The following is a 27,492-nucleotide window of genomic DNA, read 5'->3' on the forward strand; positions in this document are numbered from 1 at the left end:
AACAGGAAATTGAATGCCAAATAGATAGTGGGGCATCAGTGAATGTGCTGGGTAACAAAGACTTCCTCATTATTATGCAAGAGAAGGAAGCAAAATTGCAACCAACTAAAACTAAATTATAATTATACAATGTCATGATCATAATCCCACCAGGATAATGTAAATTGCAAGCAGAATACCAAGACAAAGTATATAAGCTAAATTTAAGGTAATACAGATAACACAGAAGTCACTACTTACAGCTAAAACAAGTGAATTCATGCATGAACCTAGTGACACTAAATCTAGGATAAATGATTTATTCATGCTACAGGAATTCAGTCAGCCTCCTGAAGGGGTCAGGAAGGTATCCCCCCATGTATTCTGGTGGGTGTGGTTTGGTCTCCTTCCTCTGAAGCATCAGAGATTGCCATGGATGGAAATGGGAGACTGGACAGGGTGGACTAGTGCTCTGAGGTGGTACTGAGGATCTTTTATTTCAGGTGATTGGCTAGCTGTTCTTGCTTGTGTGTTCAGAGTCTAACTGATCACTGTCTGTGGGATTGGAAAAGAATTTTCCCTCAGGTCAGATTGGTGGTGACCTTGGATATTTTTTTTTTCTTGCCTTCCTCTGCAGTCGGTGGCTGGGGGTCACTTGGCAGGATTATCGGAGTATAATTTTACTTAATAATTTCCCTGCCATTGCAGGGACCTCAGATGTTGGTGCACCTTAGTCCATCCTAATTTCTCCATGTGACACATAATAGTCTAGTTTCCTATGGGCTCTAATACTTTGGTCTAATTTCAGTTATTGGGTTTAGTGTGTAGATGCTGGTAGGTGTTGGTGGCCTGTGACATACAGGAAGTCAGATTAGATTATTTGATGATGCCTTCTGTCTCTAAACTCTATGAATCTATGATTCATACAGTAGACACACAAGCAAAACAAAAAACATGTCCAGAGCAGATAATCCTCTGTGGCATCCCAAGAGCAAAGCTGTTAAAAGATTGCCATGATGTTTCTGCCTCACTTCCTCCTCCATTGCATTAAGAGAAACAAATAATGGGAGTAATAAAACGAATGGAAAAAGAAGGCTAAAAATAGAAAACATATGGAAAAAAAGACTTCGCTAAAGTCAGAGGGTCAACAAGTTGGATAATCAGTGTAGTAACTGTTGAGAAGTCAGGAAAGTGATGCATTTGCATAGACCCTGGCAGTCTAAACAAAGCACTAAAAAAGGCTCACTGATATCAACCTGTAAGCGCAGAAATGTCCTGACCTGGCAACAGCAAAAATAGTCTCAGTACTTGATTCCAAATATGGATATTGGGATATGATAGTGGATAAGGAATGCCGCTAACCAGGGGTGGCCCAAGACTAGCTGCCAGCAACTGGCACCCTAGGCTAACCACGCAATCGGTGCCCCCCATCCCCAAGTCCCAAGGGCAGATCTAGGCTGAGGTTTTTGTTAAACTGGGAAACATTTTGTCCCTTTTTTCCTTTTAATTTTTTTAAGCGTTTTTTTTTAAACAGAGGCTTAATTATTCGGTTTGTCCGTCCGTCTGTCCAGCCAATGTTTCTGAGATCAGATAAAATAGAGACACAAAATTTTCAGAATAGATTTGTGCATGACAGCTAGATGATATTTCAGTCCAATTTCAAATAAAAATGCATTAAAAATGTTAATTTTTATTACAAATCCAAAATCATCTATTACACTAGCCTGCTTTAACTGCCTTTACCACTACATCCAGTATAGAAAGAAATAAGAAAGCTCTTTAAACTTTAACTTTAATTTACAAAACACTCCAAATAAAAAACACTCTGTGTTCTTAAAACATGACTTCTTTTGCTTTAAGTTTTGAAAATTCAGTCACTATTTCTTTTAGATCCAGTTTACCAGCTGTTTCATGCTCTATTGACATTGTAGCAAGTCCAACACATTGCTCTTGCACCATTGTTGAACGCAGATATGCTTTTATCAATTTTAACTTTGAGAAGCTACATTCCCCACTCGCTATGGAAACTGGCAAAGTTAAGAGAATGTGTAGCGAAATAAAAATGTTTGGAAAACTGTCTGTTTATTTTCACAAACAAACTTTAGTACTTCTTCAGGAGTGGAATGTTTCTTAAGTCATCTTGAAAAAGCCTGAAGCTCACTACACAAATCTGTAGCATCAATGTCTTTTGAATTTTCATGAGTCAATGCCGACTCCAGTTTTATACAAAATTCTCTTATCTGTTTTGCTGTTTTCTTTTGCAAGCTGTGGATATCACATAGAAAGCCAAATACTGACTCTAGCTGCTGCATCTGCTGAAATCTTTCGTCAAGCGAATGAATAGCAGTGTCAAGGACTGCAAAGTAGAAATTTGACCTTTGTTTTGGGTTCTGAATGGGTGTCTCATCCTTCATACGAAAACTGCTGTTTCTTTTGCCGAATGCAAACTGGCTCCAGTTCAAATTCTGTTGGAAAGGCTATTTCTTCAAGCTCGAGAGAATCTACCGGTGTTCTTTCAAACCCTTCATCGCTTCTGAATTCCTCCAGAATATTTTTAGTTTGCTGCAGTTTTTGAATAGCAGAATGTATGTTCAAGTTCTTTTCCTGAAGCTGCTTACTAGTAAGGTTAATCTTGAAAAGGAATTATACCACAAAATGAATGAAGTCACAAATTTGAACTTGGAAAGGCCATTTGCAAGAGCTTCTGCATCTGAATGTGCTGTATTGCCAGATGATCTCGTAAAGGTAGTATCAGAAATTTCAATTAGGGCATCATAAATGTTTCCAAGTTCATAGCGAAGAGGCTTCAAAGCATCAATGCGACTCTCCCATCTTATCTGACTAAGTGGTTTCACAGTTAGAGAATTTACATGACGAGTCAGAATCTCCCAACGGCATGTTGAGCCTGAGGAAAAACACACAAACATGTTGTACCAGGTCAAAGAAATTGCTTTCCTCCAAACAGCATCTAGCAGCATCATTGACAACCAAATTCAGAGAACGCCCTAGGACTGATTTCCATCATTCTCCTTTGCACACCATTGTCTTTACCCTTCCTATTACTCCCATTATCATAGTCTTGGCCATGTAAGTTTTCAACAGATAATGACATTGTTTCAAGCTCTTGTAGAATAATTTCAATCATAAATGCTCCAGTCGCCTCCTTCAGTGGTACGAAACTCAAAAAATGTTCCTTTATGAGCACTTCAGCATTATCTTCATATGCAGACTTTTCCGTATCCACAAAACAGATCATCGTCATTTATTCAACATGACTTACATCTGACGTACAGTCCAGTATTATTGAAAAGTATTTTGCAGCATGGGCAGCTTCTACAACTTTCTTTTTAATGGCATTTGCAAGGATTTGAATTAGTTCATTCTGCATATTTTTTCCTATGTAATAAACCTGTGTTTCATGATCAGTTATTTTATGTAGATACTCCTTCATGACTGGATCAAACAAAGCTAGGTATTCAACAAATTTTAAAAAGTTTCTATTACCTGAAGCATATAATTTTTCATTTCTACCGTGGCCGTGGAATGCTAAATTTTGCCCACCGAGAACTCTCACTAAAGCAATCAGATGCTCTAATATTTGTTGCCAATAGTCTTCTTTTTCCTTCATCACACATAAATTTTCTTCATCAATAGTTTTTCCTTTTTTCAATTGTAAATTCAAGTTCTTTCCAATTTTGAAAACATTCCAAATGTTCTACTTCTTTCATGTGAAGAGAGAATTGAAGATATGTGTTTCCAGTCCTTTGAACCATTTTCAGTAAGTGATGTACCAATTGCTTGATTTCTAAACAACTTGCAGCAAAAGCAAAACACAGAGTCCTTCGACACTGAATATTGTAACCAGTTTTGATGAATTTCTTCCCCATTAATGAGTTTCCTCTTGTAATGATGAGCAGAGAATTTTCTTTTATTTCCATCCTTAGGGAAGGGAAATTCATGAACTTGTTCGTGTCCACGTTCCATGAGAATTTGCCGCACACTGTCATCACATCTAGGCCATGAGGATGGGTTATACTGTAACTTGTTTGTAATTTCCTCATCCTTTCTTCCTTTTACTTCATTTACTTCAATTTCTGCATGTGTCTCTGAAGGTGAATACATTTTATCCACTTCCATATCAGTCTGATGCTGTAAGCTGCCTTCATCTAGAAATAGATTTCCATCATTTTGAGTTTCCAAATTGCTTTTTTGTGGATGTGAGCTACCCTCATCTCAAAGTAATATACCTTCATCTTGATGTTCCAAACTGCTTCCATGCGGATGTGAGCTAACCTCCTCTCCAAGTAAAATTCCTTCATCTGGATGCTATGAACTGCTTCCATTTTTATTTGGATTAAAGAGAAGATATTTCAGGAAGGATACCTGCTGTTTTGTTTGGTCCTTTTCCTTCTCAGCCTTTCGTTTACGATACTCAGCTCCTGAGGGTTTTCTTTTTCCTCTTTCTGCCATGGTGCATTTGAATATTGTTATGTACTAACTGTGCTCCTGGCGGCAAGCATTATAGCGTTAAGGCTGGCTGACACACCACATGGTTGGCGATTTAAACCACATTGCAGCAATCCCAACACATCTTTTCACTGCTTAAAGGTTCAATGATTAGTAACATACACTCACTTACCTATTAAAACAGTTAGTTACAGAGTTTACAGGGAAACAAAATGACCTTTTTCATCGTTATAACCCTACACCAGTTGTTTGGAAAGTAATCCCCTTCTTCACGGTTACCCGCTTGGAGTGTGACATCATAACTTTTGTAGTCTATTAAGCATTAAGGGCTTTTTTGTAGTCTATTATACCATTAAGTAACTAAGGGTTACTTTTCTTTTATGGACCCACACATCTCCTTGGTGTGGGGTTCTGTCCCAGCTAGTGGTGCCGAGACCACTTAGAGAGAGAGATTGATGAGTCTGCTCTACAGCCTTAGCTAACAGCCATATGGCTTTTAGCTCATGCAGTAGAGGCTCATGCACTAAGCTCCAGAAGCCCGAGGTTCAATCCCACCCGCTGACGACCGGGGTCTGTTAGCGTTACAAGTAGGGGCTCATCCAGCATTTAAAAGGGGAAGTCTCTAAAGCGCGGGATGCACTTCCGCAGCTAGGGGAAGTATGTAACCCACACACCTCCTGGGTGTGGTGTTCCATCCCATCTAGTGGCACCGAGACTAAGTAGAGAGAGATGAATGTGTCTGCTCTATGGGCTTATGGCTTTTAGCTCCTGCAGTAGAGGCTCATGCATTTAGCTCTAGAGGCCCCAGGTTCAATTCCACCTGCCGACAACTGGGGTCTGTTGGCATCACATAATCTCTTCACAGCATGGCCTTTGGGGGTCAGTTCATACATCTGCATCTGTTGATCTCAAGTGGACTGTGGCAGTACTGTGGATATATTTTTGACCTGAATTTGTAGAATAGTATGATACAGCGCTATACCAAATTGTAGCCAAAGAGCATTATTAAGCCAGTTTTGTCTTAACCTCTAAGCATGCTGTCTCCATTATCTCTCGCATAGATAAGCATGTCCTTGTGCAGTAACTGGAGTTCTTTGAGATGTGTGTCCCTGTGGGTGCTCCACTATCCGCCCTCCTCCCTTCTACTTCAGAGTTCGCAGTGAGGATTCTGCGGACTAGAAAAGGAACTGGAGGGCTCGGGTTCTGCGTGTGCTACACACGGCACCAACGACACCATGAGATGCCTACTGCACACATTCGACCCGCGCAGACACTGCTTCCGTAAATCTCCGATCAACGGCACCGGGACCCACTGCCACCTAAAGTGTGACCCACAAGGACACACATCTCTAAGAACTCCAGTTACTACACAAGGTGAGTAACCTTTCCTTTTTCTCTCTGCTACCAGATTGTTTTTGTTAGAGCAATGCAGAAATATGAGATTAATATTCAGGGATTACTGTCTTGAACTCATGTTATGATTCTTTTATGATTATCATTCACAAGTTATAATAAATGTCTGTCACTAAGGTTTAAATTGTTCATTTTGTGGTCAAAATTGGTGTTTCCCTGTCTTTTTTTTCTTAATGCTGAAAGTCTGTGCTTTACTCACCAATTTAGTCTAAAGACAGGGAAGTCTAAATAATTGGTGATGTTACCATACAGTATGATGCAATACCTGAGAAGAAATTTCAGTCCAAACTCTGAATATCTTTGTTTTTGTGGTATTGTACAAGACTTAAATATTTTCAAAAGACTTGTGGGGTTTCAGTTATGCAGCTGCTATTAATTTTAATGCAAATCTCACATTTACCCAACTGTTTGAATATGAAGGGGTCACTGTAGTAACTATCTCAACAATTTATTTGTACATTTCAAGAGGATTTTGTATTCATTTTGGTGATTTGTATTTGCACTCTTCACTTTGCCTTTTTCTTCTTCTTCTGGTATTGGCCTCAGAACTTTAAACATATTGTTAATATATCTGCCTTGATGTTAATGTATAGAAATCTAATTTATGATACTGCAATGGCGCACAAATCAGTGTACAATTTTCTTACATTTTCCATTATATATTTTCCTGTCTTTCAGGGCCAGAAGGGGCCCTCTTTGAACATTCTGTAGAGACACCACTTGTCAGAGCAGAGGCTTTTAAACCACTTAGGTAAGAACTTCTGCATAAAAAATATATATGTGTTTTATGTAAAATATAATTATCTACAGATATTCACATTTTCTTTTAGGTAAACATAAATGTGACCATTAGGGCATCCCAACAATATTTACAGTAATTGCTGGTAATATTATTCCCTTTTTGTCCTATTTTGTGACTTATTTATGTTCTATTATTTTGAGGATTCACATAGAGATGAATTTCTGAGATTGATCATTGGTATATATTCATGATGAGTATATTCATGATCATTAAAGTAATGTACTGTAGTGTTTTAAAGCTTTTAATTTCCCTCATCTAAACTTATACTTGACTTTATTTGGAACACTTAAAGTAACATTTACATTTTTCTTTATTACGGTATAGTAGAAGTCGTTTATCTGCATTAAGTTAAAAAAATACTTCATCACTGACCAATAGTTATGTAGTTAAGATTTTTTTTGGACAAAACTTGTACTAGGGGAAAAATGGCCTCCACAGTGGTATCTGGCACAAGCCAATAGAAAACCTCTGCAGAAATGCAGACTTTGAAGGATGTATGTGGTGGTTCTCAGTCAAGCCACACAACCCAAGGAAAGGATGACTGGCCACTTAAACATAAAAAAGTCCAGCTCTGTAGCATTAAGGAGTATTTTTTGGTGAGAAAATAACTTTAAATGTGTTCTGCACCTGTCATGTTCCAGATCTCCCTAATCCTGGGATATTGTTCTTTCACACAGAGTGCTGTGAATTTTAGGGTATTTTAGCCAAAGTAAATCATGTTTGGATTGTGGAGAAGAGATAAATTCACTCTACATTCAGCATGTGATAGTCTTATATTTAATTTTTAAATAGCTATGCCAAAGATCAGGGTAAGAGGGAAAGAGACAACTCCCCCACCCACACTAGCTCTCTCATTCACTCACTTCCAGTCTGCTGCTTCAGGAGGGACTCCCTCTTCTGTGGTTTTATTCCCTGGGCTCCTTCTTTACCCTGATCACTATTTTGGGTGTGGGGGAAAAAAGAAAAAATCTTTAAGGTTCATGGGCCTTTCTTCATGTCACTGGCTGAACTTCCAAACTGGATAGTTAAATTTCAAGAAAAGCCTTCAGGATACTTGAAGTGTACTGAAAAGTTGACCTTCATGGATAAGCATACCCTTCGCAGTATCTGTTTAGTGAGTTGGCCATGCCAACTAAAAGCACAGGTTCAGCTCTAGAATGTTACGTTGAGTTGCCAGTGCTCAAGTGGAATGTCTAAAATCCCAACTAGTTGTCCATGTTCAATATATTGAGTTAGTGGGATCAGAAACTGTTCCAAAGTCTATTTATTTAAAATAATTAATTTTATAATTATATAATAATAGATTGAGTTTATAAATTCTGTTGTTCATTGTTTTGGCATCAAGTTATTCCAAATTTAAATCTGTACCTCCTGGTCAGATTAGCTTGGTAGGGAACAAGCTATATCACTTACTCCCTCACCTCAAATATCACAATGCCTTTTTAGAGTCTAATTTAATATTCTGCTCTTCATCCCCCTAGTGGTTCTTCTGGTCAAATGATTATATTCTGCAGGCTGTCTCACAGGCTAATGTGATATTAAGTGGTTAAGGGTGTAGCAAGTAGTACTAGAGGTACTGAGACTTGAATAAAAACCATCAGCCTCAAATGTATTTTGGGCCCTGTGTGTCAAGGGTGTTTTAACTGCAAAGCACTTAATGTTCATACCCTTCAATTTATAGCATATGCATTGAGACCTCCTTCATTGTTCTCTGTGTATGTCATTAGGGTTTAGTGCATCAAAGCAAACAATGTTGACACAAATGTCTTTCTCAATTACACAGTCTCCTGGATTTGTAACCCTAGTGTTGAATTTCAAAAGAGACTGATTTATTCAAGAAGAAGTGACAAGTTTGTTAGACCATATCTTCTTGTTGATAAATAATGGAGACAGGGCAGTGCCATTACTCTTGCCTTGGTGTCTGTCTTTTCATTATCCCATTTGCTTTAGAATGTGAAGCAATACAAATGGAGTCCTTTCCAGATTAAGCGGCTGCATTCATAAGTCGCACTCAGAAGGAAAAGGAGGTGTGGGTTCACTTTTTTTATACCCCTAGTATAAAATTAGACAAAAGCTGATAAAAGCTGCAATAACACAGACCAAAAATTTTCTTCATTTAAGTAGTTCTAGTTCTAGCCTTTCAAATGCTGAGAGAGAGAAATTCTACCTTGAGATGGAAACAGATGCCCTAGTTTTCCTAAAGTTAGAGTCAGAATTCAAACATTCTCTCCATTGTGATGCCAATACTTTTTTTCTTTTATAATTTATAGTACTTTGGTGTTCTACTTCTTTTATACTTTATATCCCTAAATAACATACAGCTCATGTTTAGAGGTTGTCATTGTAAGGCATATTGTTCACTTCCTATGATATAAATTATTTTTATTTTTCTAATACTAAAGTAATATTTAGACAGTTTTTCACCTGTTACATTTAGATATACAAATCCTTTATAAACCTCAACGTAATTTGTCTGAGCTAGGCATTCGCATTTTTGGAGTGTGAGATGCTTCAGTTTTTAGGATAACGGTTGTCTACTCTGTATGTTCTCCCTGCTGTATAGTTTATCTGTGTGTCTGCTTATCCAACCTTCTGGGCAGCAATAAGATAGTTACCTAACATCTAAGGTCAGAACTAATTTTCATCTGATATTGGTGTTTAAATAGATGTCTTAGAGCCATACAAGTAGACCTTCTGAGCATAAATCCTATTGGTCAGAGTGAATCACTTTTAGTGCAATCAGTTCTGGGCATTCTGCCAGTACTTTGTCCAAGACTTTTATATCCACGCTCTCAAGTGAGGTGAGAACATATGACCTACACAGCTCCACGCTTTTCTTAGATTTTAATATCACCATAATTATTAACTGTAATAATAATGTTCTCAATATTCCAGAGAGTTGAACCTTTGTCAAAGTGTTATTATACGTATATTGTACACATAAAATGTTATCAAGGTATCTGAGAAATTCCTATAAAATTAACCATTGAGTTATTTTTCCAGATTATGAATTCTTAATGGCCTTCAGGATATTCTGAAGAGGTTTCAATATTTCCCCAGACAAATTCTAGCCCTGTTTTTAACAAGAGAATTGTGTTGGACATTCCTCTGAATCTTTAAATGACAACTTGAGGATGCTCCCTGTTTTGAGAAAATGTCTGTATCTAAGGCTAAAAGGCACCAAGGGAATAGATGTTTATTAGCCTAAGATGTAGTAATTGTACACTTTATGGTAACTTGAGGATATGATTATGCGGAAGTATTTTATCACCCCTCCCATTGTATTTAGTTACTGTAAATCTATCTGCTGTGATTGGCTGCTGCTATCAGAACTCTCCATGTAAATGTTCACAACAAATATGGCCCCCACAGGACTCTTCTTAGTATTTCCTCCCCAATGATGAAGGCTTAGCCCCTTTCCCACCCAGTAAAATGACTTTGTTTTGTAATCCAGTTATATGCTTGTATGAGTTAAATGGGTAATAGGGTGGGGATAGGGTCAGAAACTGAAGTAGTCGTGTTTCTTATGGACATATAGATAAGAATTCTGAGGGAAACACATAGAGAGCTAGTGGCTAACCAGAGAGAGTGATTTGTAAAATCATTGTTTGATTATTGTAGTAATACAAATGCCTACCTGCTAACTGCCTAATAATGGCTCTCAACTAATCAAAGTACAGGGATTAGTATTTGCTGTCATAATGCAAATTAGAAACACCAGCCAATCACAGTGGAATGAATTACATAACTGAAAAGTAATTCTACAATTGTGTCTCAGTAGCTGTATAGCATTTCTGTTCTCTAATTGTGAGACAATTCCATTGCAGTATAATTTTTATAAACACTGGCATTAATTTGCTTGGTGTATATTCATGCTTATGTACTCTTTCATTCTCAGGTTGGTTAAAAAAAACATGAAGTACTTCATTATTGCAGTTTGAATTATTCTGTTCTCTTCAGTTAGTGCACTAATAAAATCCATGAAAAGAGCTAGTTAAAATAGTTAGTATCTTCTATCTTTCCAGGGACACCACTTCTGGCCATGTAATTAAGAAATACCTCAATTTGTCTCTGTTAGAAGCTGGGTACCAATTTTACATACTTCTGCACATTGATTATATTTGAAAATACTTTGAGTTCTAATGTGAAAGGAATTTTTCCAGGTATACTACTTTTGTTCTGTTATGGCCTACAAGTTATGCAGCTATTTTTTTTTAGACTAATCTAATTATAATAGTAAAACACTGACTTATTAAGTGGGGTTGAGTTTTCTAGTTTCATTGCTCTTCTTCATCTCATTTCTAATATTTCGTCTCATCAGGAAGCTATATTCCCAACACCTTTTCAGAGTCTCTTGGAATATATTTTTAAACACTGTCTCACACATGCTTGACTAGGTCCTATTTTAATGCTGTTTATTTTTATTTCTTGAGAGGTATTCAGAGCATTTGGTAAAGTGGGTGAATATTAAACATTCATTTCATATAGGTAAGAGTTTTTTGTGGTCCACCATTGTCATGATAGAAGGAGAACAACATAGGACAAAACAGGCATATTCACTGATTTTCCTTGAGTAGCATATCTTACTGCAGAGTTGTGTTTGATCCAGTAGAGACATGGAGTTAGTCTAGAGCTGCCAATCCCAGGGACAAATGTCTCAAAGCACTGTCCCCTTGATATATGTCCTGAAATTCTGCTGCCATGGAATCTGTGATCCAATCTCAGACTCCCTTTCCAGTGAGGAATTAAATCTTATTTCTCTCTTATTTTAGAGACCTTTATTAATTTTTTTTAGTTTTCAAATTATCTTATGTGTTGGGGGGCAGTCACTTTGAGCTACTTATGCCTATTTTTGACAACTATAAACTACCTGCATAGCTCTGTCTAATAGGCTCTTTATTAAGAATTGCAGTCTGCATCACCTTAAATATAAATTAACAAATATAGTAGGTATTGACTAAAAGGTAGAGTCAATTGTTTGATTACACTCACGGTTCATTCTTAAAAATGTTTGAGACCAAATAACTGGACTTAGCCAAATTTATTGTCTAAAGACAAAGCAGAAAATACAAAAAGGAGACATACATACTCTCGTTCCAGGAAGCAAACACAGCATGTTTACCGTCCATAGAAGGTATGTTTCAAAGATATGCATTTCAGCTAGTAGTATTTATAGTATGATTTTACAAGCTACAAAACTCTTTACTCAACACTAAAATCTAACCCACCAGTTCTATACTTTCCTTATCTCTGCTTTGGATACCACATTCCAAACCAGCTGGATGTAGAGGTATATCCCAGTCTGTGCTAGGACATACCATTCATGCATAATGTAACTTTTTGCATAATGCCCATTAATGTGGTGTATATTACGCCTAACATATATGTATTGGCTAACATAGGTCAAGTTTTTCTTTCATGCCTGAGAGTAAATGTCTTTATTTTTGTTTTTGTTACTTTGTATGAAGTTTTGGTTAGTCTTGGTTGATTTACAGGTTATGACATAAGTATACATTTGTAATCATAATATAGAAACATTTTTAGGACTCTATGGTCTTATGCCTTTTAGCTAGCACTTCTCTCTCTCACACACACACACACACATACACACACACACAGTGCACAAACAACTAACTTTCAGAGGTTTTATAAGTAAGTTTGTATAATTTATAATGTTCAAAATTTAAATGTCTTCTATTCAGTAAAGAAAAATGTGCTTACATAGTAAAAAAATGCATGACAAATTTAAACTGGGAGTGAATATTTACAACAGAATTATAAACTTCTGAAAATAAAGGTTCAGAATGGAAATACTAATAGAACTTTTAACTATAGTAGTGCAAATAGTACCTTTAATAGAGAGTAAACCTTTATGACAGAATATGTTGCATTATAGTACAATTAAAGTCATTCAAAAGCTATGCTGGAAGCATCTGTGAAATGCCAGATTCAATCACATTCACTGGGGCCTCTGTCTTTTTTAATTACCTTGAGAGTCAGCACATTGGAAAATTGAGGTCATCATAGAAACCTCTTTTGAAATAGCTTTGCTTATCACTCTTTACCACAACTGTCTGCTTAAGAGAAGCTGAAGGTTTCATTTTAATTGTATCTGGGTCCTGATCTTTATTCCTCACCCTTTGTAACACTACTGCATTGAGTGACAGTGGCGAAATAGATGGAAAAGACCTCTGTATTTAAGATGGGTGGAAAAGTAGCACACCAGTCACCAAGCTGTTATGATCATAACTGGTACCTTTTGACTAGCTGATTAACGTTGTTTAAAATTGCTTTACAGCCTTTTGAAGGTGTCATTAGAACTCAATGCTGTTTTAGAATCAAGAAGATCTTGTAAATGTATTTGCCCCAGGACTCTGAATGTTTTAGTTGCATTACTTACATAAAGTATAACTCAGTTAACCATAATCCTTGAAGCTTAATCACGTTAATGTTCTGCCATACAAACCTCACTTGGAAAATGTGCATTCCCCAGACCTGTCTGCCTATGGATCAACTCTCTCCTATTCATCAGTAGCATGGGGGAATCAGCTGACTGTGCTGCACCATTCCCTCTGATCCCTGAGCACCACAGATAAGCTCTATCTGAACTATCTGAAACCCTTTTTGTTACTTTTATTTAGAACTCAAATGGACTCTCAAATAAAAGAATGCACAAGCTGCAGGTTCATAACTCAGAAAACCCTTTATTGTGTCATTCTTCTCTTAAGCACACAGACTTAAGATAGTTCTTGCCATACTTATGTATTTTAAGGGACACTCTTAAGACCGACCCGTTCTTCTGATGGGTGACGTTATTTTAGCCATACTGGTTCATACATCATTCCAGTCCAACAATTTATCAAACAATATACAAAAAGACAAAAGTATGGAAGTATGCCCACAGATTAAAAGGAAGAGAAGAGAATGTGTAGACTGATATGAGTATAGAATTTTGTGGCTCTTCAAGACAAATATCCCATTCAGAAATATGTGTGGGTGCACAGGGGCAAATAGCACAGTATAGCACTGAGAGGGATGAGTAAAGCCTGTGTAAAATGGTTTTCAAGTATAATTGAAGTCAACACAAAATGACATCTAAGTAGACCATATTTTCTAAAATAAAAATATTTTTGAAATTTAGAGTCAGAATTTTAAAGTTAAGCATGTCCAATTTTACATTATTGAAGGCACAAATCAAGCATTTGTGCATTCAGGTGACACACTATCTTTCTAAAAATATGCATTGCTCCAAACAGAAGTTAAGGGCTTGATGAAAGAATTACTGAGTGAAATTTTTGTTCAGGACGTCAGACTAGATAATCATAATAGTCTTTTCCGGCCTTAAAGTCTATAAACCTATTAATCAATTAGGCACACAAATAGCTGTGTTCTATTTGCCTGTGCATATCTAGTTTTTGCATATATGTTAGGAACATGCAAAAGTACATATACAATTGTGTGTACTTAACTTTAAAAATATAGCCTCTTACATCCTTACTGCTTACATCAGCAGTGAATTTGGCTTCTGAAGTTGATGGAGTTGTTTTATGGCAAATTAAAATAGAAGACAATAAGAAATTATTAGGTAATTCATCATGCAAATACATGTTGCAGGATTCAAATCTGAATAGAGTAGGATGTGAAAGAGAAATAAATAGTTAGTGCTAAACATAAGAGTATGCAAATAATATTGACTTATTCAAATACCTTGCTAGTTAATCATAGTATAATCAGTTCAACTGGAAGTGTTTCTTGTTATGACAATTTACCTTTAGTAAACAGAGAACTGAATCATGAATGTGGAGGATTTGAAAGTACAACAGTGAAAAGGTCAAAGAATAGCTATGATATGGAGAACAGCCTCAGTTTTATATGTGAACAATTACATTTCAATGGAATTACGTCATGGAGATAAAATGCTATAACTGAAAGTGGCATGGGTCATCTGAAACACTGAGCACAAGTGAAAAGAATTGCCCTTAGTAAAGCATTCATAGTTTTGTTTGGCGTTTTTTGTTGGTTTGTTGCTTTTAGGTTTTTTATTTATTTTGTTTTGTTTTAAAGTCACCTAAAATATTGCCATAGTTGAGTACAAATCAATAGTGTTTATCGTATGAAACAATAATCATTGACTCTAACAGCTTTTTCAATAAAAAGAAATTTGAGAATAGCTCTCTTATAATTCAAGATTTTTCTATTGAATAAAAATGAGTGTGCTAAGAGTATATTCATTATCAAACTCAGCGTGTAATTCATTGTAGTGAGGTCTGTTAGTATTGCAGAGTGTTGCTGGTTTTGGGAGCTCCTCTGTACTTGGCACCAGCAGACAGTGCAGCTTGCTGATTCAGCAGACCTCAATGTTAGTCATAAAAAAAAGACCACAGCATGCTTGGTTCAGTGGCAAAGGCGCTCGGTGAGGTTTATTTTCAGCAAAGCCCTGTCCAACAGGTCACAGGGACACTAACATATGTATGCCCATGACAAGGTAAAAGCACAGTCAACATAACAGGCCAATACAAAGATGACCCTCCTATGACGTCTCCTTTTAAGCATTGGTACAACACATTACATATTACATTCTGTATGCTTTTTGTCATTATCCCGTACTTTATACGTGCTAATTTGAACAAAACAATCTCATCCATTATCCTGTCATCCCCTCTTTATCTTTACAAAGGGTCAGTGAGTTCTTGTACCATCTCTTAGGTATGTGTTTATGTAGTTACTTGATGTGTTTCTGTACCATTCTCTCATCAGGAATGTGCTTACTTGTTCAGCTAATGCCTGTAGTGTTACTATTCTGCCAAGGCCATGCCAACTTTGGTTCACCTTCTTTGGTTCATACTTTTATTCATGCCTAAGATTCCAGCGAGGTCTACAAGGTCTAGGGCTTATAGACTTCATCAAAGAGGCCTGTTCTAAAAACTTGAAGGTGGTGGTGGCATAGTAGATTAGGCCAGGAGGGGAGTTCTTTACTGTGAGACAAGATCTCAAAAATTATTTTTTAGCTTTAGCAAAATAATTTTTTCAAGTAATTTTTTACATCAATCTCACTTTCGGTGCATATGCACCCTGTGTTTGAATTTGGAACTTTCTAGCAAGCACACCCGGGTTTGGAGCCATGCCTACACCCTGCCTGTCCTTGCTCCCCTTACTACCAAGGCCATAAAGGGCCACACAAACCCAACTGACCCTCAGTTTCCTCTTACTACCGATGGTAGTGATTTGGAACTGTGATGTCATCCCTGTGTCTCATTAGCAACTAGTTAGTTTTTTATAAACATTTTATATAGATTTAGATTATTAGTTTATAATTAGTTAATTAATAGCTTTTCTGCCCATTGGCAGCTTTCCATTCCTCCTTTTATCCTAGAGAATCTCCTTAGGTGTTTGTGCCTTATCATAAGTATGATAGACACTATGTCCTCTGGGTTTAAGTTCTGCCCTTCCTGCAACAGGCCCTTCCTTTAACTGACGGCCACAGCAGGTGCCTTTTCTGCTCAGGGGAATCTCATATCCCTGATCATTCTTCAGTCTGCAGATCTTTTTATACTACAACCAGAAAGTCAATGGAATCTCACCTAAAATTGTTCCTGTTAGAGCAATAAATGAGGTGTACCTCAGATCCTGACAGGCCTTCCCTTGATTCAAAACAATCCCCTGAGCCAGAAATTTAATTCCCTCAGTGCTACAGTAAGTTGAGACTCCACTCACTCAGCTCCAGCTCTTGAGAACAGGCCTCAAGATCCTCAGGACATCATCTGTGTGGGACCCAGGACTGAAGCTACCAGACAAGGTAGATCCGAGGAACAATCTAAGGTCAGACCACACCACCATTGTCCTTCTCCAGAATGGGGTAAAGAAAATAAATCTAAGTGGAGGCTGGAGCCCTCTCATTCTGAAAAATTTTCTGAGATTCGTCCTAATTATAAAATTCATCATTTCAAAACTATAAGTGAACCTTGTGTGGCAATTTTATTAATATTTCACATTTGAATTTTCACTCTATTACGGAGTGATAGTGATGCAAAGTAGAAAATATTTGTTGATGTACTTCTAGCAACCTTAGCAAGTGGACAAATAATTTTATTCTTAAGAATATGCATCATACATCTGAGTTAAAAATTGAATAATTTACTTAAATGTATATGTAATTATACTAAAATATAATTGTAATGGTCCCATTCATCAAAAATATATATTTGATTTTCATTATTTGTAAGCTGAAATAACCTGGTTATATTTTTTGTTTACTAAGTTTCTAAGATATAAGATAAATGTAATTTACATCATAAATATTTTAAATATTGGAATGGTTTGAGCTCTTATTTACATACACTGGAGCAACCCTATTAAAAAGAATTTATCAACAGTAAAATATATTAGAATATTTAGATCTATATGCCAGTGATTGATGATTTGCTAAGACATCTGATGACTGTGTTTGTCTATGAGTTAGGTAATATAAATTAATCTTATTTCTTGCATACTAGCAAGGTGGACCTCACTATACAATTGTGTGTGGGGGAGACGTCTCAAGATCTATGTTGCTGAGAAACATGGTCAGTCTAACAAATAAATGGTTCTATATTTAGAAGATTAAAGGTCCCTTGTTCCATATGCCAAACAAATAACTGGCTTTTTATATATTCTCCGGATTAATTGTACACAAAATGATAGTCAAATTGAGAACCGATGCATACATGTATGAGGCTCCATTCTCCCCTGCAACCTGAGCTCCCCTCAGCATAGGAATGGTATAGAGACAGGATGGGAGTTAGTTATGGCTTCCTGATTCAGCACTGACCTAGCAGTGGCATTAGTTAGAGGATCTAAGGGGCTGCACTGGCTTAATAATGTTCATACAGTTTAGTGTCTTATTGTCATAAATTATTTTTGGAAAAATCCAGAGAAAAAGCCTTGCTGATTTAAACTTTCTTCTCATTTATTCTGTGTTGTGTCTCTATCTGTGTTTCGTCATGTGATGGAGCCACATAACAGAGACTTGTTACATTATGACTAAGGTCCTACACAATTCACGATATTGCAGAAATTGCAGCTCCCAATATTGGGCTTCCACTGCAGTTTTGACAGCGAGAGCCGTGCCGTGCACGGGCTGACAGTGGGAGACTGGGCTACCCTGGGCAGCCGGCAACAGGAGCCCCTGCTGTCAGCCCCAAGTGGCAAACAGCAAAAGCCCCAGCTGTCAGCCCATGGCTCCCCCAGGCAGCAGGAGCTCCTGCTGTCAGCACCGTTCATGGCGGGACTCCCACTCTCAGCTTTTCCAAATTACTGCAAATAATAAAAGTCCATTATTACTTTTCCACCATTTTCCATGTCTTGTCACAACTCAGCTGCAATTATTTGACAATAATTCAAGTAGGACCTGAATTCTGACATCATCATGCAATATATTAACTAAAATTCTTGAAACAAATCTCTAACTTTTCTCAATAGAGGTTTACAAACATATCCCACATGTAGCAAAGAGAGAAATAGACTCTAAATCTTAAAATCTTCACTGATTACATTAAGATCTTGTCATTTACTAGCAGCATCATCTAATCAAACAGTGTTAAGGAATTTATCAGATATTATGAGTTTGTACTATTTCTTACTCCATTGCAATAGTATAATATTCCTTTACAGTAGACCTTCTGGTATATTCAAGAATATAATCAGATTCTATAATTGCACTTTTTTACATTGAAGTTCTTGAATGTAAAGTATACAAAAAGGCAAATATTTTCAAATGTGACTGGAGATTTTGGATGCCTCTGTTTTTGAGTGCCTAATCAGAGACACTATCAAGGGACTTGATTTTCAAATGGCGCGTACTTAACATTTTCTGAAAATGAGAGCCTTTTAAGCTGTCTCCAATTGAGCACCACAAAATTCAGGTGCCCAAAATTACAAATCACTGGTGACAATATTTGCTGTGGTTTCTCCTAATCACTCCACAGTTCACATATAGACCTTTAATTTTAGCAGATTACAAATTTGGGAGTTTTAATTTGATACAGAAGTGAGAAGACTGCTTTTGGCATTTTCTTTGATAATGTTTTGCAGCAGTTATTTGGCATCTTGCAAAATCATTTTTATTTTTAGGTAACAAATCATTGCAATTAAATTCTAATCAATGTATACAGATTGCAACAAACTAGCAGTTTGTCTGTCCAAATCCCATTCAACTGGGAAGCTGTGTAAATATCTTAATATATAGGTATTCAAGTAATAATTCCCATGAAAACAATATCTTCCAGATAGTCACATGGCATTCTGCAATATTCAAGCTGACACGATGAAAAATAGTGGAAAAGACTAGTGGAAAAGACACTTTATTGGCTCTGCTGTGCTGTAGCCATGACTATGGCTCCTAGGTGCTACGATAATACAAACAAACAACAACAATTCCCCCATCCCCTCACAACTATTTAGATTTCTTTTTAAAGTAATAATTTTGATAAAATCCCCACAATGAAACTTTCTAAAGATGTTATGCCATGAGCTTTAAAACTTGTATAAATCTGAAGTTTCATCAGTTCCACTCTTTAGTCAAAGAATAGAAGACAACATTAGAATAGATAAAGGTCATGTGTCTATGGTTACCCTTGTTTGTTTTTCCTTTCTTATATATTAGTATTTTGTCCAATAAGTCATGTAATTCTCCTCTGAACACTTCTCTAAAAGTAATATCAGTGCAGAATTTCCACTTCTGGATCTCCAGCTTTGAGTACAAGTCATACAGAAAACAACCCTATCCCATAACCCTGTGGTTGAATTATTGATTCCAAGGCTAACATCCATGAGTGCTATGAGAAGTCAAGCCTCCACATACTTAAAGAACCAGCCAGTAGCACCACTGTTATCAAACTGACAGGATTACCACTATGTGGTAACTGTGCATCTGACTGCCTTTAGAGGCTTGTAAGCATGGAACCCTACAGTGCACCAGTGTCCTGCTGAATCAGTGCAATAGCACTTGGAACTATTGGTGCCAAACTTCTACGGTGAATCAGTGCACTGCTGGATTGGCACATTAGAGCCCAGAGTTGATGGTGCTGGACCCCTGGTAAGCACACTGGCTCCTGTAGCTGTCAGCATCAAACCCCTTTAATTTACTGACACCCTGCTGAGACTATATCTTAGCTGCACTCCATTTAGCTCACAGATGCTTTACTGTATTTGCAGAACTTAATTTAATCAGTACCTGAGTTTGTCAGATCCAGGCACCAGTTAGTGCATTGGTACTTCATTCTATAATTTAATCCCATCCCACCACCATTTCTTGTCAGTATGGCTGATGAGAATCCTTTCTGGCCCTCAGGTGGAAGCACATAAGAGTCTCGCATATTGCATCAGGGTAGCATACAGCCTCCAAGCTTCTCTGGTTTGATGATAGTTCAGAGCTAAACTCCCATGAGGAATGGGCTTCAGAATGCTACCCACTGTGGTTGCAGTATGCACAGTGCCTACCTGAGATGAGAACTCGTTCAGTAGGACTTTTCATCCAGATAAGGTCTCCTTCTGAGCAATAACTGAAGTGGCCCTGTATTCATTATGGACTTTCAGACTGTATTCAGAAAATGGTCCTGATTCCCTCTGTCAGTCCAGCCACTCTTTAAATTATTTCCTTCTTCAAAATCCTCCATTTGCTTCTTCTTACCTTCTGCATCAAATGCAGGCTTCTTTTCAATCCTCACATTCTTGACTGTGCCCAACTCTACCCTGCTTACGTTTCTGCTAACATTTTTTATTTCCCACAGTTGTTCTTTTGACTCCACCAGTGAGTTGTGCATTACTTTCTTTCTGTGGCTTTGTGTCTTCTTCCATTCTGCTGTCTAAGTCAGGGATCTTCTCTATAATTCCAATGTTCCAAATACCAATCATTTCTACTTTCAAATCCCTTCTCATAAATCACTTCCTCCTAAAAGACAGCAAATGCTAATCTGTATCAGTAAAAATGCTATTATCTCCCCCTCCCCTTATAAACTACGACAAAAACTCCATAAAAAAGAGAACCTTTGTCTTGAATTTCCCAGTGTGTTATGTGTTTCATTTGTGTTGTCTGTCTATCATAGAATATTACGGTTGGAAGAGACCTCAGGAGGTCATCTAGTCCAATCCCCTGCTCAAAGCAGGACAACAACACCAACTAAGCATCAGAGGGGTAGCCGTGTTAGTCTGGATCTGTAAAAGCGGCAAAGATTCCTGTGGCACCTTATAGACTAACAGATGTATTGGAGCATAAGCTTTTGTGGGTGAATACCCACTTTGTTGGATGCATGTAGTGACCAACTAAATCAACCTAGCCAAGGTTTTGTCAAGGAGTTTTTCACCCCAGATAGGACTTGAATCCACAATCTCTGGCTTAGGAAGCCAATGCCTCATCCATTAGGCCACTGGGGCCCTGCCAAGGTTTTGTTAAGCCGGCCCTTAAAAACCTCTAAGTATGGAGATTCCACCATATCCCTAACCCATTCCAGTGCTTCAACACCCACCTAGTGAAATAGCATTTCCTAATAGCCAACCTAGACTTCCCCCACTGCAACTTGAGACCGTTGCTTCTTGTTCTGTAATCTGCCACCACTGAGAACAGCCCAGCTCCATCCTCTTTGGAACCCCCCCTTCAAGTCATTGAAGGCTGCTATCAAATCCCCCCTCACTCTTCTCTTCTACAGACTAAATTAGCCCAGTTCCCTCAGCCTCTCCTCATAAGTCATGAGCTCCAGCCCCCTAATCATTTTTGTTGCCCTCTGCTGGGCTGTCTCCAATTTGTCCACATCCCTTCTGTAGAGGGGGGACCAAAACTGGATGCAATACTGTAGGTGTGGCCTCACCAGTGCTGAATAGAAGGGAATAATCACTTCTCTCAATCTGCTGGCAATGCTCCTACTAATACAGCCCAATATGCCATTGGCTTTCTTGGCAACCAGGGTGCACTGCTGACTCATATCCAGCTTCTCATCCACTGTAATCCCCAGGTCCTTTTCTGCAGAACTGCTGCTTAGCCAGTCAGTCCCCAGTCTGTAGCGGTGCATGGGATTCTTCTTTCCTAGGTGCAGGACTCTGCACTTGTCCTTGTTGAACCTAGTCAGATTTCTTTTGGCCCAATCCTCCAATTTGTCTAGGTCACTGGACTCCTGCAAGATCCTCAGGGTGGAGACACATGTCCCCATGCTATTGTGACTTCAAGCTGCGACACCAATCTAGGGAATAGGTGCAACCATTAGTCTGTTGTCTTGTGTGGCTATTATAGCCTGAGACACAGGAGGGGGCAGAAAAACTATTCATCCTGGTGTTTTTATTTTGTGGATCTAGATGTCCTCAGAAAAGAAGACAACAGGATCTCTTGTACTAGCCCTGGTCCTGATCGGCTAGGGAATACCAGCACCAGTGCTGGAGGCATATAGCATAGTGTCCCTTGTATAGTTTCCTTCTATTCTCTCTCATCATCTCCATTCAGAATCTTTCCTTCAGTCAAACGTAAAATTTAAATTCACCTCCTAGGTTTTTTACAAGTGGCACTTACTGGTTCAGATAGGTAGCCAATCACCTGGTATCCTGTTGAGCAGCCTCTTCTCATCACCTGTTGCCTCTTCCAAGCCAGATGCTCTTTCAGTGAGAAGGGAGCTAAATGTTTTAATTCCCTTATCCCACCACAATGTGGGTGTGAACCCTGCTTATCTTCTCCCTGCACCTTAATTACAAAGCAGATAAGTTAGAAGTGGGACCCACCTGTTTGGGAGGTCTGCCACTTATGCACTCTGTCATGAATGAGTAAAGAGGAATGTATAAATATTAAATGCAAGAAATGAAGGTTACTTACTTGTAATTGGAGTTCTACTAGATATACTCTGCACATTCACACTCTTGGGATGCTCCAACCGGTGCAGCTTGGATGGTGGATCCTTCTCATATTAATGCCTATTAGAGTGCACACGTGCACTTCCTGCCATAACCCTCAGCCTTTGAACATGTTCTGAGGACATGACTATAAAAGGGAGCAAGGTGCTAGTTGTCACCTCAGTTCCTTCCACCACTAATGAAGACTCCAGGGGTATTTTTCAATTAGGAACCTGCAGAAGAGGGGAAAGTGGGAAGGAAGTGTGAAAATGTGGAGTCCATCTCAAAGAACTCTGGTTACAAGTAAATAACCTTCATTTCTTCTTCAAGCGTCCTCTGCATATTCCCAGTCTTGGGATAATTTGGCAAGCAGTATTCCAAGGATGGATGGAGGGACACAGAGTCCTCATTAAATAATGACTAAAGCACCACTCAGCCAAACTGTGTGTCAGAGCTGGCTGCCAAATCTAATGCATAATATTTACTGAAAGTTTGAATTGAACTCCAAAGGACCAGCTTTACATATTTCAATAAGAAGAATATGTCTAGCACATGGTACAAACACAGTAACTGCCCTAGTACATTGAGCTCTAAGACTGTCAGGAGTAAAGAGGGGAGAATTCTTATAATTTTCTTCTATATACTGTCTGATCCATCTAGACAAAGACTGGGCAGAAATAGCTTGTCCTTTACAGTGACCAGCATACAATATAAACAACTCAGGAGAGGGTGTTCAGTTCTGTGCAGGTGATAAGATAGTGCTCCTTTTGCATCTAAAGAATGCAGTCTGGCTTCACCATTATGTGTGGGGGGTTTGTGAAAGAATACTGGTAAATTAAGATACTGACTAACATGAAAGTCTGAAATGATTTGAGGAAGGAATCTGGGGTGAGGTCTAAGAATCACCTTGGACTTATAAAAAGAGGTATAAGGAAGGTCAGCCATTAGAGCATGTAGTTCACTAGTTCTTCTAACAGATGTGATTGCTATTATGGAAGCTGCCTTTATAGAAAGATAAAATAAAGAACATTCTGAGAAAGGTTCAGATGGAACAGACGTAAACTGTGTTAACACTAAGTTTAAATCCCATAGGAATTGGATTTCATATTGGTGGATACAAATTCAATAAACCCTTTAAAAATCTTTTAACGCAGCTGTGTGAGAAAATAGATTTACTATAATAAATATATGAAAAGCTGCTATTGCTGCTAAATGGACTTTAAGCAAAGAGCTAGACAAATCCATAGCTTTAAGGGGAATAAATAGTCCAAGGTATACTGAGTAGGAGCAGAGACTGGGTCAATGCCTTTATTAGACACCCATATAGCAAATCAATTTAACTTCAAGTACATTTGCTAGTGGCCTGCTTCCCAGAGTAAATTAAAATATGTTTTACCTCAATAATAGAACAAGACTTTTCTAAATCTATCAAAGTCCTATTTCGCCAGCTGTTAGATGCAATGAGTGTGGATCTGGTTGAAAGACTTTCCCTCCCTGCTGGGACAGTAGGTACATTGTCACCAGAAGCATCTTTATTCCCTTGGGATAGGAGTAAATTGGTGAACCATTGATGTCTTGGCCACACTGGAGCAATTAGGATCATATTGGCCGAGTCCTGTCTTATTTTCTTTACTTTCTTTAACTTTAGTGGAAATGCATAAATGAGGAATAAGGAAATGCATAAATTATACCCCTTCCTGAATCAAGGAGGAACGTATCTGTCATTGACTGTCTGAGCATGCTCTTAAACAAAAACAGGAACACTTGGTATTGAATCTGGTGGCAAACAGTCCAGGAAGCCCCAAAGATTGAAAATGTCCTGAATCACAAAATCTTTTAGAGATCACTCATGCATTGGTGAGCAATCTCCGCTCAGGAGATCTGCAATTTCGCTATGGTTTCACACTACATGTGAACCAACTGGATAAATGTTGTGTAGGCTATATCAGTCCCACACCTCCTTGCAGAGCTGAGACAAATGAGCTCCTTCCTGTTTGTTTACATAATGCATCACTGACATATTGTCTGTGGGTACTTGAACTACTGACTTGCACTTGTGGGAGGAAGGATTTGAGAGCCAGATGAATACCTCTCAGTTCTAACACATTTTGGTGGTTCCAAAAGACTATGAATGAAAAATTTGTTGAGATATGTTCCCCAACCCATTTTGGAAACAGGAGTAGGAGGTGTAAGAGATCTGCCTTAGATCTTTGGACCATTGCTGCCACAACAAGCGTATTAGGTGGAGGGTGAACACTTTGCTCCCCATCAGGAAGGTGAGAGGCCTTTATTATTAAAATAATTTGTTTGGGGGGGAAAAGAATTACAGTGCAAATAAGAACAAGATTTCAATTCTTTTTCCTGTTTACAAACTTAAGGGAATAAATTAGTTAAGAAAATGTCAGAGCCATTATATTATTTATTTTCTTTAAAACTGACTATTTTTTAAAGGAGACAGGCAGGAAGAGTTGTGTTCAGTATCATGCAGTGTAACTACGGCTGAGGGCCTAACATTGGGTCTGTTATCATCAAGCAGAACTAGCTAATAATGCAGGAGTAAAAGGTGCACAAGGGTGTGATCTTGAAAGGTACTAATGCTCTCACATGACCTGGTCCTAACTAGGTAATCACAGAAAGAAGCAAAATTCATACATACCTTATTGCAATGGGTTTTGATTTGGATTTTTAATGAGTATATGGAACTCATTGCTTGAAACCAAACCTAATTATTGTTTCTGATCTTCTTGTTTAATTTTGTAAATAATGCCAAATATCCAAAGTGGGAAATATCCTGATCTCTTTTACGAACAGAACCCCATAATTCCATGTAGCTGAGACAACGAAGCAATCATTCAGCTAACATGGTCCCTTTCTGCCACCTTGTGGCACAACTGTGTTTGCAAAGGTACTGTTAATATAATATGTTCAGTGTATGTTAGACTTTAACTTTATTACTTTTAGCTATTTCTGAGTATTTTCTGCAGATTAATTTCAAGTATTTTCCAGGCAAGGCTAGTGATCATAGCTCTCAAATGTTAGGCTACTTACAGCATGCATATAAATGTACTGAGTGAAATCCTGGCCCCATTTAAGACAATGTCAAAACTTAAATGGGTTAGCATTTCACCAACTGTGTTTAGAATGTTTTGGTTTATTTCAAGTGAAAATAAAGATTATAAAAATGCATTTTCAAATATGAATATTTGTATCAGAACAATTATGGTCTCACTGAAAACTATAACTTAGAAACGTAAACTGCAGTGTTTGTACCTAAAGCACCATATAGTATGATCTTGAGTTCTTTCTGCACTGTCATACAGGATACTCTGTTGGTTTTGAAACAACTGCCCACTGTTTCAAGTCTGCATAAAGAAATAGGAACCTATCATCTTTTATAGAATTCCTCACATCACTGTCTCAGAATGTTTTATAAGTTCAGAAGTTTTTTTAATTATTTTACAAAATAATTTTTTAAGAATATGCTACAGCCAGATTTCCTCTACTTGCTTTCAGATTGGAATCACCAACTCGGTCTTTGAGCATGGATGCACCAAAAGGGATTAATATTAAAGCACAAGCTGGCAATATTGAAGCTCTCTCTCAGATGGATATCAAATTGCATAGCAGTGATGGAGTGGTGAATATGATAAATCATATTGTTATTATTGTGGTTTATATTGATGCTGTTTGATATTGCCATCAATGTCATTGTCATTTTAAAGTATTATAATTGTTCAGGGTTTAGCAAATATGCTGATAGTTCCAGATAATGATGCCATAATAATACATCTGTTTACAGGGCAAGGATTAAATAATAATATAAAATGACATGGTGTTGAAAGAGTTTTAAAAATGCTAAGAAGTCACTTCTATCCTAGCACATCACGTTTTTTTTTTAAAATGAAGTGAGTGCTCTGCTTTGGTCCATTCAGTTTCTGTAATTCAGGAACATGAGAGGTAGTGTGATAACCTAATAGATAATGAAATGCAAGAGAGGACAGATGTCCAGCTCCGGCTCCCATTGAAGTTAGTGGACTTTAGCCATTGATTTCAGTGGAAGCAAGAAAAGACTAGGAGAAAAATCTTAAAGGAGTTAAGTGCCTAAGCCAGGTCAGTCCTTTCTAGTGAAAGACTAAAGGGGTGGTCGTGTCCGCCTTTATACTCAGTAGCCCACTGGTGGGGGCACTCTCCTGGGAGGTGGAAAAATGTAGGTGTGATTTCCTGATTTGCAACTTAAACCCGGTCTCCTACCTCTTAGGTGAATGCCTTAACCACCAGACTGTCAGGGGTGGGGTTTTGGCAATCTCTCTTGTTGAACCAGATCCTCTATGTATAAATTACAGTGCTTAATTTGTAATGAAAGAGGTGCCAGGGCTCAAGGAATTAGGTGCCAGGGCTCAAGCAATTTTTTTTACTTTAATAACTGATGCAGCAAGCCCATAGGTGCTGGGGTGATGAACTGCCAACCCTAGAGGTGCTCCAGCCACAAATTAAGCACTGATAAAATATATATTCATTGGAGCAGGGACTGGAACACCAGTCTCCTAGGTGAGAGCCCTAAACATTCATTCTCATGCTTCCTCTCTCTGGCCCAATGAGTATTAAAGTATTTGTACATAGTGGAGCAGTTTCTACAGCCCAGAATATCCTACAGTCTGGTGATTAGGGATCTCATTTATGATACGGGAGACCTATGTTCCAGTCCCTGCTTCAAATGAGGCAGAGCAAGGATTTGAAAACAATCTCCACATCTCAGGTGACTACCTGGCTGTTGGGTATTCAGGAACACACATATGCCTTAGCCTGAAAAGTTCCTTATCTTGGTATCCCCAGTGTATTTTATGCAGGCCTGATCTAGTAGGTGTGCTATCCAATTGAGCCCCACAGGCAAGACTGGCCAGGGAACGCCTAGTTTGAGTATCCTGCTGGGGCTTAAGCAGGAGCTAGGGCACTGAGCAGGTGGTGTTAGGACTTAGGTGGTTTTG

The 27,492-nt window shown here is 38.1% G+C and overlaps 1 protein-coding gene across 1 annotated transcript in view; it reads left to right on the forward strand.

Annotated features, from left to right (window-relative positions):
* SGCG (sarcoglycan gamma) overlaps positions 1-27,492 on the forward strand; it is a 125,557-nt gene that overhangs the window by 86,182 nt on the left and 11,883 nt on the right. The window contains exons 7-8 of the mRNA XM_037891116.2: positions 6,538-6,610; positions 26,021-26,144. Of these exons, the coding sequence (XP_037747044.1) occupies positions 6,538-6,610; positions 26,021-26,144 (197 nt within the window). The remainder of the gene's footprint in view (positions 1-6,537; positions 6,611-26,020; positions 26,145-27,492) is intronic.

Source organism: Chelonia mydas, chromosome 1 (assembly GCF_015237465.2).
Source record: "Chelonia mydas isolate rCheMyd1 chromosome 1, rCheMyd1.pri.v2, whole genome shotgun sequence".
NCBI classification, from domain to species: domain Eukaryota; kingdom Metazoa; phylum Chordata; order Testudines; family Cheloniidae; genus Chelonia; species Chelonia mydas.